Source organism: Malania oleifera, chromosome 1, assembly GCF_029873635.1.
Source record: "Malania oleifera isolate guangnan ecotype guangnan chromosome 1, ASM2987363v1, whole genome shotgun sequence".
Lineage (NCBI taxonomy): Eukaryota > Viridiplantae > Streptophyta > Magnoliopsida > Santalales > Ximeniaceae > Malania > Malania oleifera.
In genome coordinates this window covers 149,165,887-149,180,179 of record NC_080417.1, presented here as the reverse complement: position 1 = coordinate 149,180,179, position 14,293 = coordinate 149,165,887, and the positions used below count along the sequence as shown (strand labels likewise).

General features: G+C 36.2%; 1 protein-coding gene across 1 annotated transcript in view; it reads left to right on the top strand.

The window, feature by feature from the left end:
* LOC131164347 (uncharacterized) overlaps positions 1–12,486 on the top strand; it is a 67,151-nt gene extending 54,665 nt beyond the window's left edge. The window contains exons 19-23 of the mRNA XM_058121474.1: positions 3,484–3,550; positions 3,632–3,731; positions 9,564–9,677; positions 9,754–9,810; positions 11,998–12,486. Coding sequence (XP_057977457.1) covers positions 3,484–3,550; positions 3,632–3,731; positions 9,564–9,677; positions 9,754–9,810; positions 11,998–12,159 — 500 coding nt within the window. The 3' untranslated portion in view covers positions 12,160–12,486. The remainder of the gene's footprint in view (positions 1–3,483; positions 3,551–3,631; positions 3,732–9,563; positions 9,678–9,753; positions 9,811–11,997) is intronic.
* Positions 12,487–14,293: the final 1,807 nt, after the last annotated feature.

The following is a 14,293-nucleotide window of genomic DNA, read 5'->3' as shown; positions in this document are numbered from 1 at the left end:
TATAGAAAATCCATTCATTCCCATATCAACATATATCACACAAGTTTAATACAAAAACCCGCTAAATGATAGAAATTCAATATACATAGTTTAACTGAATAAATGAAGGATTCGAGCCTCTCCTACTGTAGTATAAACACAAATAAACGATGTTTGTAAAATTTTGGAGATTACACGTCGAAAACCTCGTTTTTACCAAAAATCGTAAAATCGTCAAACCGGCATCTCTGCTCGATAGAATTTCACAAATAAACAGTTAAATCATAGATAATAACATAAACTAGCTTTTTAGCGGTTTAGTTTTCCAAAATAGCTGTTGTAATCAAATTCCCCTTACCTTATACTCGAAATGAAAGTTCGTATGAAAACGGTCCAAATCGACAACCCGAGATCCCGAAAACCTAAAACCACAAAACATAACCATATTATGTTTTCTACTGCTATCCAAATATCCAATTAAAATTAGGATCAGATTCCTACCTCGATTCTTGGGAAAACCCGAAACTCTCCGAAACGACGATCCTATCCCCTAAAAGTGAAGAGTTTCCTCTTCTGATCCATGCAGTACCCTCCGTTTTTGGAAACGGACGACGAACGGCGAAGGATCTTAGCAAGAGAGAGAGAGAAAATGAGAGAGAGAGAGAGAGAATGAGAGAATGAGAGAAAATAAGAGAATTTATAGAATAAATCCTAACTTAGCCCTTAAGTAATCTAAATAAATATCTCCTCCAAGATATTTATATATAAATATCTCAAAATATCTCTTTTCAAAATATCTTTTCCAAAATATCTTTTTATTTATTTATTTATTTATTTTATTATTATTATTTATTTATTTATTATTATTATTATTTTTTTCGGGGTCGGGTTACTACAGTTTCCATCTTGGACTTTGCTAAATTTTCTAAGGTCATTGTTTATGAGTGAAGATCAAGAACTCCAAGATCTTGCTTTTGTCAGCAGGTTAATGGCATCCACAAGAACGCCGACTCTAATACCAAATAATAAGAACCTAAGGTTTTATCTTAGGGAAACTTGGGAAATTGAAAGGATGGAAAAAATTGAAAGAGTAAATAAGGTTGATCACTTCGAGGGGATCTACCTCCAAATTAGCCAAAGGTTTTGAATTATGTTATTGCTTGAATGAAAAAGGTTCCATAGGATTACGTATATTAGTAATGGGGTAGGGAGCCCTACTCTTATTAGGAATGCAAAATATCCAATCCAAGTCCTTAACAAACTCTATCCTAATTGATTGGGGAATCATAACGCATTAGGTAAAAATACGAATTAATTTGGGAATCATAACATTAAATAGAAATCCCAGTTGAATTGGGAATTATAACATTAAATAGAAATCCCAATTGATTTGGGAATCCTAACACATTAATTAAATCCCAATTGATTTGGGAATCCTAATAGTGTTTGTGTTTATATGTGGGTGAATGTGCATGTTAAATATAGTATTTTTATTCAATTATTCACAACTTCTAAATGTATTACTTTTATTGGTGGAAAAGGATTCATGTAGCCAACCCCACCTTGTGGGACATAAGGGTTGGTTGTTGTTGTTATTTTTTATTTTATTTTATATTATTCTACTAGAAAGGTTATGTTGTCTATAATTATATTAAAAATAAGATGAGTTATATTATTTTCATTATATAAAGACATAATTGTTTTTTTTTTCCTCAAATTTGTGTGTGTGTGTGTGTATATATATATATTATAGTTGGTGGGGAGGATTCAGGTATCTGACAGGAAGTGAATCCTCTAATGAGGCGGGGATGGGGATATAAATAATGCTTGGGGCAAATTTGGGGTGGTAGGTGGGGCGGGTAATTCTTGTAATGACAGATTTGGGTTTTGCCCTTCTCGCTCCAAATCTGCCCTATTTTACATCCCTACTAATGTGTCAATTTTCAAGTAACTTTCTTTATTCATGGGGCCTCTGAGTCCTTGAGATATTTAACATATTTTTTGGTCCTTGTTATTGGTTTGATGTTTGTTTTGTTTTTTTTGTGATTTTTTTTTTTAAACTCTTGGGTTTTAGTTGCTTAAACCCGAAATTAATCCATGAGACAGGCTTTGCTGTTGAGGCCCAATTGGCTGATATTTACTGTGCCCCAACTTGTAAATACTGCACATATACAAGAGATGCTTGCATTGGGTGAGGGGTGTAACCAATCACCTTTTCTCATGCATGTCCCTGTAAATTTGTCTCTTAGGTAGCTAGTCAATTCTTTCATCTCATTCGATTCTAGGTGGGTATTGGCAATGGAGTCCGCTTCTGGGAAGGTGGGTGTGTGGGTGGGGGAGATTTCGTTGGAACTGAAGGTTCCTCTTTTTAAGCTCTCTTCTCTTCATAATGCTCCTATCAGTTCCTTTATTTCTTTTGAGGGGTGTTATTCTTCTTGGGTTTTCTACTTCCTTGCGAATCTCAATGAAAGAGAGGTTGATGAGCTCACTAGCCTTATTTCCTTGTTGGACTAGCACATTCCCTCTATTAGTGAGGTTGAGAGAGCGTGGGAGGGGGATTCTTCAGGTATATTTAATCTTTTCTCTCCTATATACTAAAAACCCATACCCCCAGTCCTTTTCCTTGGTACTGCAGTATTTGGAGGGTTAAGTTGCTGGGGAAGTTCTGGATTTTGTGTGGACCGTGATTCTAGAAAGGATTAACACATGCATGGTCTGCTTAAGAGGAGAAGACCCTATATGGCTCTCAATCCTAATTTGTGCTTCATGTGTTGTGAAGACAGTGAGCCCAATGCCTATCTCTTTGTGCATTGCAAGGTGGCAATGCAGCTTTGGACTGGCCTTTTCTCTATGGCTGGGGAAGAGCGGGTGGCTCCACAAAATTTGAGAGACTTGCTTCAAGTTAACTTCAAGGGCTTTGGAAAGAATAGGAATGGCAGAGCTCTATGATGTGCAGCAGTTTTTTCTATTCTTTGGACCTTGCGTACAGAAAGAAACACAAGAATTTTCAGAAGTTGATCAACCTCCTCATAGCTTCGTGGGATAAGATTGACTTTCCTTGCCTCTTTGAGGGTGCACTCCTTGGGTTTCTTTAGGGGTTTTCCACTGTCTGACCTTGTTAGATATTGGAAGGCAGCACTTTTGTAATGGTTTTTTGTTTGTATTGTATTTTGCTGTTCATATGCTGGCTCTTTCCTTCTTGTTTATAGTTTTTCTCTTAGCTGGTTAGATAGGACTCCTTTTCCTCCATATTTTGTATCCTTTTTCTCCAGTTTTGATAAATTGTCTTCTTCTTCTATAAAAAAAAAAAAAAAATGCTCTTCCTCCCTAAATTTTAGTTTTCATTCAATTTTTAAGGAATGTGAGTTTTGTTGTGCTGAAAGTTGATACAGAAAATTACCATCATATGTGTGTGCATGCATGTACCTATTTTGATTTCATTTTTGTTAACTCAAATTTTATTTCTTTAATTTAATTTAATTCTGTTATTATTGCCACTTGAAGGTAATCCCAATCAAGGAATCTCCCACTTTCCTAAATGCATAGTGTCCCTCATTAGTTCCCAATCATGGTAAGCCTTCCATCTTATCCATTAATTCTGCAAACTTAACTTCAAAATTTTTATTTTGATGTTTTAAATACCTTGTTGCAGGATAACACCTAAAATGAGGACAGAGATATTGTGTGCAATTGTTTCATTGTTAGCAACACTATCTCAAAATAAGCTCCCATACCATTCAAACAACAGAGAGGTATTTTATTTAATTTTCCGCCTCTTGTATTTGTAGGTTCTAAATTGTGGTTATGACAACAATTCAAACCTGGTGAATTCTTTAAAATACTGAAAATTACGCATGTAGAAGCCCCTTCTTTTTATTTTATTTTTAATGCAACACCTAGTGTGCGGGGTTCCCATGCCAAATTGGAAGTTTTGGGTGTTGGAAATTTAGGCTTGAATTTGGTATTAATTTGATGATGTGTCTAGATCATGGAATTATGTATTCATTTATCTAGGTGGAATTATGCATCTAGAAGGGTATATTTGAAGCCTTTAAATATCAATGTACAGAAGCCATTGCTCTCAACTGGAGTAGAAGTTTCTAAGTATTTCATGCGTTCTTTTCTCCACTTCAATCTTTTCTAAATCCTATTCTCCTCAAATTTCCTATGGAGTGGTATTAGAGTAGATTTATGGTGGTGAAGAAAGATGGCAAATCCATATCCATCCAAGTTCGTATCCTGCTCTGATCCTACCATTTTGCAATTGTACATAGGATTTGGACCATGTTGGTAAAATAGGGTTGTAGGATTGTATAATCTGGATTGCAATTTAACAACCATAGTACATACACGGACTGTATGCTTCAAAATTTTACTAGTTGGCATATATATATTGGCTTACCACGTGAAAAATTATGATCACTTTTTATGCAGTGTGGCTTTTCTTTTTTTTTTTTTCGGATTTATTGTCGTAGTGAGACACAAATTCAGGGAGTGTCAGTAGTTCTACATGACGTTTCTTTAAAAAATGTTATTGATCTTAAATCACAGAAAATGTGTTGTGACTAAGTGCTAGAGACCACTTCTACTGAATGGTATACAAGTTTTGAAGCCACTTATTACTTGACTCCCTCAACCATTTTTTGTCATTTGATAAGGCCCTAGGGTTTTATCATAGGGAAATTGGGGATATTGAAAAGATGGAAAATAAAAAGAGAAAATAAGGTTGATCACTTCAAAGGGATCTGCCTCCAAATTATCCGAAAGCTCTGAATTATATTATTGCTTGAATGAAAATGACCCATAGGGTTACATATATATAGGTTAGGGAATCCTACTCCTAGTAGGAGTGTGAAAACATTAAGTATAAATCCCAACCCAAGTTCTTAATGGACTCCAATAACTACTCCTAAAATGACAAGGAAAATGAGGAAAAGTCTGCATAACATAGAATCCTAATTGATTTGGGAATCCAAACACCGTCATGCTGACAAGCATTTGATATATTTGGAATTTCTCTTGAAACCCTAGTTTTGCATATAGATTGTTGCTCAATATTCTTTTCTCTTGACAAACAAAGATGTTATTAGAGAAGGTGAAGAATAGTACAACACAAGGTAGGAAAAGAAAACAGGGAGAATAAGATATTCTCCCAGAACAAAAGAACAAGAACAATATAGAAAAACTCAAAGAAAAACAATGAATTGCAAAACCGCTCTACTGGATTAAAGCATTCCAATTCAGTTGTAAATCTGCTGGAGCTGGATGCCAAAAGATACTGTTCACAGAAACCCACGATGACGCAAGTAACACCACTTTACTCCAAAGCACATTGAGCGAAGTATCCTTGATCTAAAAAATTCTGGCATTTCTCTCCATTCAAAGACACCAAAAAATAGGCATAAATGAGCAATGCTACAAAGCCTTTCTCTCCTGACTCTTCCCAAACCCCTAAAACATTATAACACAAAATACCTTCAAAGAACACCAAACAACTTACTTCCAAGTAATCAAGTGGAAGAGCAAGTGTGGGGAGTCCTCCCCACTCTTAAAGCAGAGGGCATGCACATTAGGCAATCAAGACCTACTAGGTCTTCATTTTTGGAGTCATTAGTGTTAAGTTTTACCAGGATTGCTGTGCACAGAAAGGCCTTAGTCTTAGAAGGATCTTTAGATTCCCGAAGGACAAAGTGAAGGACCAAAAGGAATAGCCTGGGATGATGAATCAAATGAGACAGTAAAGATTTGTAAGAAAATTCATTAGAAGATTCTAAAAGGATCATAAAGGATGAAGCACATTAATTAAAGGGGCATGCTCATTAGTTTCTATCCCATTAAGGCTTTTCATGGAATGGGAATCAAGAGTATCCACTCTCTTGCGAGAGGAGTGAGGCAGAGATAAGGGTGTCATGGAAAGAAGATAAGCAAAAAAGATGAGGTTATGTAAGAACTGAAGGAACCTCCACAATCTGATGATCCTTTCAAAAGTTGATTCTCTGTTGATTACCAACACTATATCAGATATTAGGAAAAAGAGGGTGCTAAATCTGAAATACAAATTTCCAAGGACTCAAATACGTAATATTAACCAACTTTAGCATCCATCCCATTTTGTAGAAGACCAAATTTACTGCACATTACTGTGTCAAAAAGAGTTTGATTCTGAAGGAAAGTGTCATGACCACTTCCCTACTGAGGAAATGTTTTTGGGCACCAGATTACCTAGAGCTGAACCGCCATCCTTTTTGGATCTACTCAGCTGCCTAACCTGCGAGATGGTCTCTTTCCCATTCTCATATTCCTGATTACAAGAAATCTCATTAATTTCTCTAATCTCCGAGCCACATGCACAGGAATTTTAGAAGGGGACAAGTAATACAGGGGAATAGAAGAGAGACAGGCCTGAATACGACATATGACCCCAAGAGTGAAAAAAGCTCCTTTCCACCCATCTAACATTCCAACTTCCTAGCAACTCTTTCAAAAAAAGGGTCCCAAGAAGAGTTTGTAGTAGGGTTACCACCTAGGGGGACACTTAAATAAGTATAGTCCAACTTAGAACACTGCATCCTGCCAACCTAGCAAAAGGACTTGAGTTAATCAGAAGGCTTGACACTTTCTCAAATACCTGAAAAATGGTTAACAAATTGGAGAAACTACCCATATCGTCTGTAAGAAAAAGAGTGATGTCATCTGTAGATGTCATACGAGTGAGTTCTCATGGCCCACCATAAGCTCAAGGCATCAGTAACAATATTGAAAAAGAAAGGGGATGGGAGATCTCCCTGTCTCATTTGCTCAAACATTCTTTGAAATATGCTGTTCATGAAGGCAATGTTGCTTGTTAGCAAACACTTGCTTTATTGCATTTTCCACTACTTTACCAAAATTGTAAAAACTTGCAGTGGTCATTTGCCCTCCAAGGATTCTAAGAATGTTCAAATAACCACAGAAATGATGCACAACATTTTTTCAATGGTGATTAACTCCAACAAATGGTGAAAAATCATATCATGTTTGTTGGTACATTATGTCGTATCAAATATGACAGCATCTAAAAAATATTCATATTCTATTATTGAAAGCCATCCCACCCATGTTGGTACATTATGTCATATCAAATATGACAGCATCTAAAAAATATTCATAATCTTTTTTTGAAACGATATCCCTCCCTCCCCACCCCCCCCCCCCCCCCCCCCCCAAAAAAAAGTCATTCAGTTTTGCCAATAGGGTCACCTACCTAATCTTAGCAAATGCCAGTGCTCGGGTTTAACCCCATCATGGTTGTTTTCAGTGACCATGTGAATAATCTGATAAACACCATCTTTAACTTTAAAAGCAGGGCAACACATCTATCATTCTTTCTTTGTATATTTATTATTTACAAGTGTAGGACTGTTGTTTATAACCCGCTCTATGACACCAAACAATCGCATAGTATTTCAGTGCCCTTTTATGGGTGATATTTTTTCTTTTAGAAATTAAAGCCTCTTAAGCATTTCAAAGGCTTTTTTCATCATCGAATGCCTTCATCCCAAGTTTTACTTCAAAATTAATTTCTGCAGTTGACAATATTGCAGTCATTTGCCTGGGTCTTCTTTATCATTGTCACAACCCACATAATCAATTATATCATAAATTGGCCTGGTAAGAGAGCACTTTCATGTTAAACCAAGCAATTTCAAGTCATAGCAGAGCAATTTCAGCCTTGTTTTGAATACTGGAGTGGACCTGCTGGTCAAACGGAGAACTGGACCAACCTTTGATCCGATTTAACATCCAATACTGGATTGGATAGAAAATATCAGTTGAAACTCTGTTGCATGTTAGAAGCCAGACTGGTTTGACTAGTTTACGAATAATTATTGTTTTATTATTGTTTTGCAAACATTTTTATGCCAAAACAAATACTATTTTTCATTCCAAATATCAATAGAATATATTCAAAGATTCTATAAAAGTTATTTATTCTATTTTATGTAAATTTTTAACATAATTATTCATGAAATATAAATATGAAATTAATGATTTAGAGGATGAACTGGACCGACCCACCCACCTATTGATTTACAAACTGATCTAAGCTTTAAAAAAAATTATTTTAAGTCATACCAGTGCAATTTTAAGTCATGGTAGTGCAGTTTTCTAGCCATAACAGCTTATCAGTGATCAAAGTCATAAAGTCATGGTCATTACCCAAGTCCTTTGAACTCAGAGTTTCATCAAAGATTTTAAGCTTGACATTTCAAACTAAACATTTGTAACCATGGAAAGAAATAGAAAATTTAACTATTGTCATGAATTTTCTTGCTGTGACTTGTGCCTTTGTGTACTTTGACGCCATCTTATAATTATGGGAAGAATATGAGAGACAGTATGTGAAGAAAGGTTTTTTGTGGGTTGATGGGGGTAGCTTCTTTGATGCCATATCAAGAATGTGGGAAAGGAGATGAGAGACACTAGTGGACTATTCAAGTTGCGAAAATGGGTTGATGGTGGGTGACAAATCAGGGAGAAAGGTAAAGCCTAAGCTTTGATTTTGTCTAAGTTTTCATATTGATTTCTTTCCCACACAGCAATATCTGGTTCTTTCCTCCCACCAAAAGCTTTGAACATTCATAGTTTTCATCCTGCTCAAGTAGCAGCCTGCTGCTTGGTTTGATGTTTACCGACCAAAATGTTAAAAATTGGTATTTTGAAATAAGTCAATGTTAATGGAGATGGATTCCTCACATTTCTGAGAGTTCAAAAGGAACTGGGCCACTGTTGCTGAGTCAGCAATAGGGAAGACACCCATTGGGCCATTGGATGACATTGTGGGAATCCCCTCTGCAATAATTTTCTCCTTTGCATGGATTTATGTTATCTGCACAGTTATATGGACGAATATTTGTGTGTGATGATGATAATAATAAAATAATAATTATATATTGTTGATTTTAATGTCACTGTATAACGGTGCTTTAAATTTGCATGGACCCCTATGTGAGTTGCAAGCTGGTCTAACTTAAATACTGTATAATTCTCATTTAGCATCATTAATGCATTTTGTGTAGTTAAAAAGCCTCTTCTCATGATGTATGGGAAGCAGGTGTTTGGATGGATTACTTTGACCCAGTTTGGAGGCCTATTTCAAAATATAGGGTCAGTGGATAATTGGCTCCTAAAGCCCAATGTACTGAGTGGTTTATTATGTGTGTTTAGTTTGCTTGTGGTAGGATTATTTGTTTTGGGGTCTTGTTTGTAATATTGTGTTTGTAATTTCATGCATCTTTAGGGGTGTATGCATGAGTCCTTGTGTTATAGGTTTCTTATAAATTGTATGAAAGTCATGTAATAGGTGTTTATTGTTGATTTTGAATTGAGCATTAATGTGTCCCCCACCCCTCAAAAAAAAAAAAAAAAAAAAAAAAGGGTTCATCTCCTTTCTTCTTCTTCCCCTTCCTTTCTGCCCTCAATTTCTTCTAATTTTGTCCTTGCCAGAAAAAATCCAAGATGCTGTCCTGCATCTCTCATCAAGTGTTTGTTTGTATTTGCAATCCATCTTATGCATTCTAATGTATCTCTCTTGGCTGATTCAGTTTCTAGGAAATCACCTATTCTTTGATGATTTATTCCACGCACAAGAACTTGGATCGCTGTCTGAGTTTGTTCTTCACAACCTTGTGGATGCTATTCAACAAGAGACTTACCAGGTAATTATTGCTTCCACCTAATTTTGGCTATTGTGGACTAATTATTAATCTCTACTGACTTAATGCTGGAACCAAGGCTGCTCGTGGAGTTATGGCACTTGAAGCTTGCAATTGCATTGTTTCATCTGTGAAAGTAAGTCTTACTATTACCTTTTTAACTGCCTGGAATTTTCCAACACAAATTTCTTTGTGATAAACCAAAACCTGTGCATTTCTGGATGTCAAACCAATAGTTCTGTGGCAAAAGAATTTCCTGCATGGAACATGTGGTACTTGCAATTTTTTATATAGGCTGAACTTGCCAATCAGCTGCACCCTTGTGCATTGAAAAATTATATTAGGGCCTGTTTGGTATCATTGTTGTTTCTTGTTTTCTATTTCTGTTTTTCCATGGTGAAAAAATAGATTATAAAAATGTATTTGTTTTTGCTGCCAGTTTTCTGTTTCTGTTGTTGGTTTTCAGCTGTTTGCCAAAAAAACTGAAAATAAAATTTTATGGTTTTTAGTTGTTTTGGCAACCTGTTGCCAAAAATTTTAATATTAAGAAATAGTTTTTTTGGATTAAATTATTTATTTTATACACTTTACTATTTTTCAATTGTCATGTCTAATAAAATTTTTATTGTAAAGTAAATTTTGAAAGTAGAACAATTAAGTAAAGTAATTATAATAAATTTTATTTTTATTATAGTAATTTTTTAGTGTGTATTATTTGTAATTTTATTATTTTAATTATATTTTTATAATATTTTGATTTAAAGATGAAAATGAGCTTTTTTTTAATTAAGTTTTTAATTAGTATTAGTTTTATAAATGTTAATCAAACCGGTTATTGGTTTCTAGTTTTTAGTTTTTGTTTTTGTTTTTTGATTTTCGTTTCTGGTTTTCCTCTTTTAAGTTCTTAGATGTAGGGGTGAGCATAATTCGGGGAAAACCGAATTAACCGACCGAAATTGGTCGGTTCGGTTCGGTTAAAAAATTCGGTTCGGTCGGTTCAGTTATGCTTTCCAATATTTCGGTTAATCGGGTTTCGGTTCGGTTAATGGAGAATATTAATTCGGTTAACCGATTAACCGATTTACGAATTAATTAAATTTTAAATATAAATTAGTAAATTAAAATCCGATTATTCACTCATTCCTTCTCATACTCTCAGTCTCACACTCACTACTCTTAGTCTCAGAAGTCAGAACTCGTAAGGCCCTCACTGCCTTTCGCTCGCTCACCCGAGCTTGGTCCTCTGCACCACCAGGCACCATCTTCACGCGATGCCTTCGTCTGTATCCATCGCCGTCGGCATCGCCGGCCATCATCACCAACACAGTCACTGCTCTCTGAAGTCGGAAGCCCTCACTGAGTCACTGCCTCTGTCTCGCTCACCTGAGCTCACTGCTCCGCACCACCATCTTCACGTGATGCCATCGCCTGCACCCATTGTCATCGCCGTCGCCACTGGCCAGCCATCATCACCAGCACACAAGCTCCCTCTCATTCTCATTTTTCTTCTCTCATGCACAGACCAGCTCACCGAGAACCACCCCCAACTCCTCATCGGCATCAAGCTCAAGATACACCTTCCCGGATTCCCCCTTCCCTCATTTCTTGGTTAAATTAGGTTAACCGAATTACCCGAAAAATAAATTCGGTCGGGTTCGGTTCGGTGAGGCCCAATGGTTCGGTCGGTTCGGTTAACACTATTCTTTAACCGAAATTTTTGGTTAATTCGGTTAATTAACCGAATTTGGCCGAACCGACCGTTTGCTCGCCCCTACTTAGATGAACAGTTTGGGTGCATGGAAAAATTAGAGGTTTAAGTTTTTAGATGAACAGGTTGGCTGCATTGAGATTTCATCTGACAAGTTATTGTTGGGGCCTCAAGGGCAGTGCTGGACACAGCTTCCTAGAGGGATGAAGAGATGTTCTTGCCCTTTGCCAGCCTCCCAGTGAGATTCTTCTTATGATCAGAGATGATGCTGGAGATGCTGTAATTTCAATTGCTAAAACCGTGTCTGTTCAGTATTGTAATTTTTTACCCTTTGCTTAGGAGTTGGATTTGTAGAAGCCAACTTCCAATGCAAAGTGCCATTTTGCAACACAAACGGATGTTTTCCACCCTTGGTTTGTACTGCTGGAGTCTTCCTGTGCATGTTTTGTACCTTTCTGTGAGAAGGCACAATTTAAGACAGTACCCAAGGCAAACATTGGCCTAGGGCAAGTTCAAGGATGGGCTCCCTCTCATTTACACGTTGGAATTCCAGTACTAATTGTGATTTTCTGCTGCTTCATTTCTAACCCTATTTCTCTTTCTTATTTTGGGCAGATGGGTCCTAAAATATCTCCAATCTTGTCCAGACTCCTTGAAACTGCGAAGCTGTGTTTGAATGCTAACGACAGGTTTCTGCTGTCCACCTTGAAGGTTTTAGATGAACACTTCCCAATCTCCCCAGGAGCTGCCTCCTCAATCGCCATTGCTTCGATATGATGGACATGCATGGTCTGCATTGATGGGAAAATTGTGACTTTAGCTGTAGTCCTTTGATTTTCTCACAACGTAGTGGGATCTAAGTTTTCGTAGTTACAATTAGCAATGCATATGAGAAATGATGGTTAACTTGATCATGTTTTGGAGGACTATGTATAGCTTGTCAAATATATTCCTTACAAACGAGGAATTTCTTTTTTTCTTTTTGAACCCGTAAACATGTGATTTAAGATTAACGCAAACTTGAAAATGGTGCTTAAAATAATCAATCAACGCAATTGAATTAATCTCCAATGTGAATGCAGGGAGATTGTCTTTTTCCTTTTTTTAATTGTTGTTGTTGTTGTTGTTTTTTTTATTTTTTTTTTTTTGTGGTTTTGATAATTTGAAACTCTAACTTGGGTAAGTCCATCAAGTGCATTCAGGCAGCACCAAAACAGCGGGATGAAACTTGTTATTGACACATTCATGGTAATTCGCTATGCAAGCCGGTGTATTTTCAATGATTCTCATTTGGGGATGGGAGTAGGCTTGGTTTCTCCTAAACTGAAATTTTGATTATCATAAATTTGAATAGTAACCGAATCAGTTGATTGGCTAATTGAAGTCTTGCTAATCAATAATTTAGGATAAAACCACTTGGTTAATTTAATCAAGCAGATTTGTAGTGTGTGTGTGTGTGTATAAATTATGCCAAGCAATTGAAGAAATTATGAAAAATATGAGAATTAAAAAATTCTTGTTTAATTCATGAAAAGCTAGAATAAAGGAATATTTGCACCATAAAGTCTTTGCACATTAGAAAAATATTTTATTAATTAAAATTATTTATATTTTTTGTTTTGGTTGGGTTTGAATTATATAACAAAAAATAATTTGTTTTACATTCTATCCTCCTATCCTTAGTGAGTGCTCTAGTTTAAGGGAATATTTCTTAGGAGACATTAAAAATTTATCTTTTGAACAGAAAACCGCAAATATAAAAGTTTGAACCAGAATAGAAGCAAAATGAATGGCTGACAATATAGTTTTTGGGCTAGGTATGATTATGTTGTGATATGGATGGGATAAATACAAAACACAACGGAATAAATACAAGAAGTAAATGAAAAATACAACTAGAAAATGATAAATAGTAAGAACAATAACGTGGTTCGACAATGCCTACAAACATGGAAGTAATGACACACAAATTTCACTATGGAAATCTCAAAGTACACAATACATTTCTCAAAATGATCACTCTCTCATTCAATACATGCCCATAATGACATATATAATAGTGTTTCAGAGGTTTCCTTCCAATTACCCAATCATCCCAACGTTCAAATTCCAAATTCAAAAAATTGCTCGTAGCCTAGAACTTCTCGTTGACGAAAACAAGGGATTCGTCGACGAGACCAAGAAGGACACTCGTCGACAAGAACAAGGCATTCGTTGAAGAGCCCATTTTTTGCTCTCGGTATCTCAGGATCTTTGAGTTTTTCTTGCTCTCTGGATCTCCTCGTCGACGAGTATAGGACACTCGTCGACAAGTCTTCTGCTACCACTTAGGGACACTTTCAAAACTCATGTTTTTCTTCCTTTGTTTGTGAATTCCACTAAGTATAAGAGCCGCACACAAATATAACAATCTCTACCTTGGTGATTACAAGCCCCTTAGGAGAATCCCGAAAAACATGTCTAACTGCTCCACCTTGAACTTGAACTGCTCAGTTGGGTTTATCTTCCTTCTATCAATTGGAGACATGGAGTAAGTCAAAACAATGCTTGAACTTCTTAGAAGTAATCAATTTCGTTAGAATATCCGCTCCATTTTCAAACATGTGAACTTTCTCCAACACAAGTTCACCTGAAGCAATCAATTCCCGAACTTTGTGGAATCTCACATCAATGTGTTTGGTTATAGCATGGTATATCTAATTTTTCGCCAAGTAAATGACACTCTGACTATCATAATGCAGCACTACTCCATCTTACTATAACCCCAGCTCTCTGACTAAACCGGTAAGCCATAAGGCTTTCTTTGCAGTTTCGACAACTGTCATATATTTCGCCTCAGTCGTGGATAACGCTACTAGAGATTGTACCATGGATCTCCAACATACCGGTCCTCCTACAAGGGTAAATACAT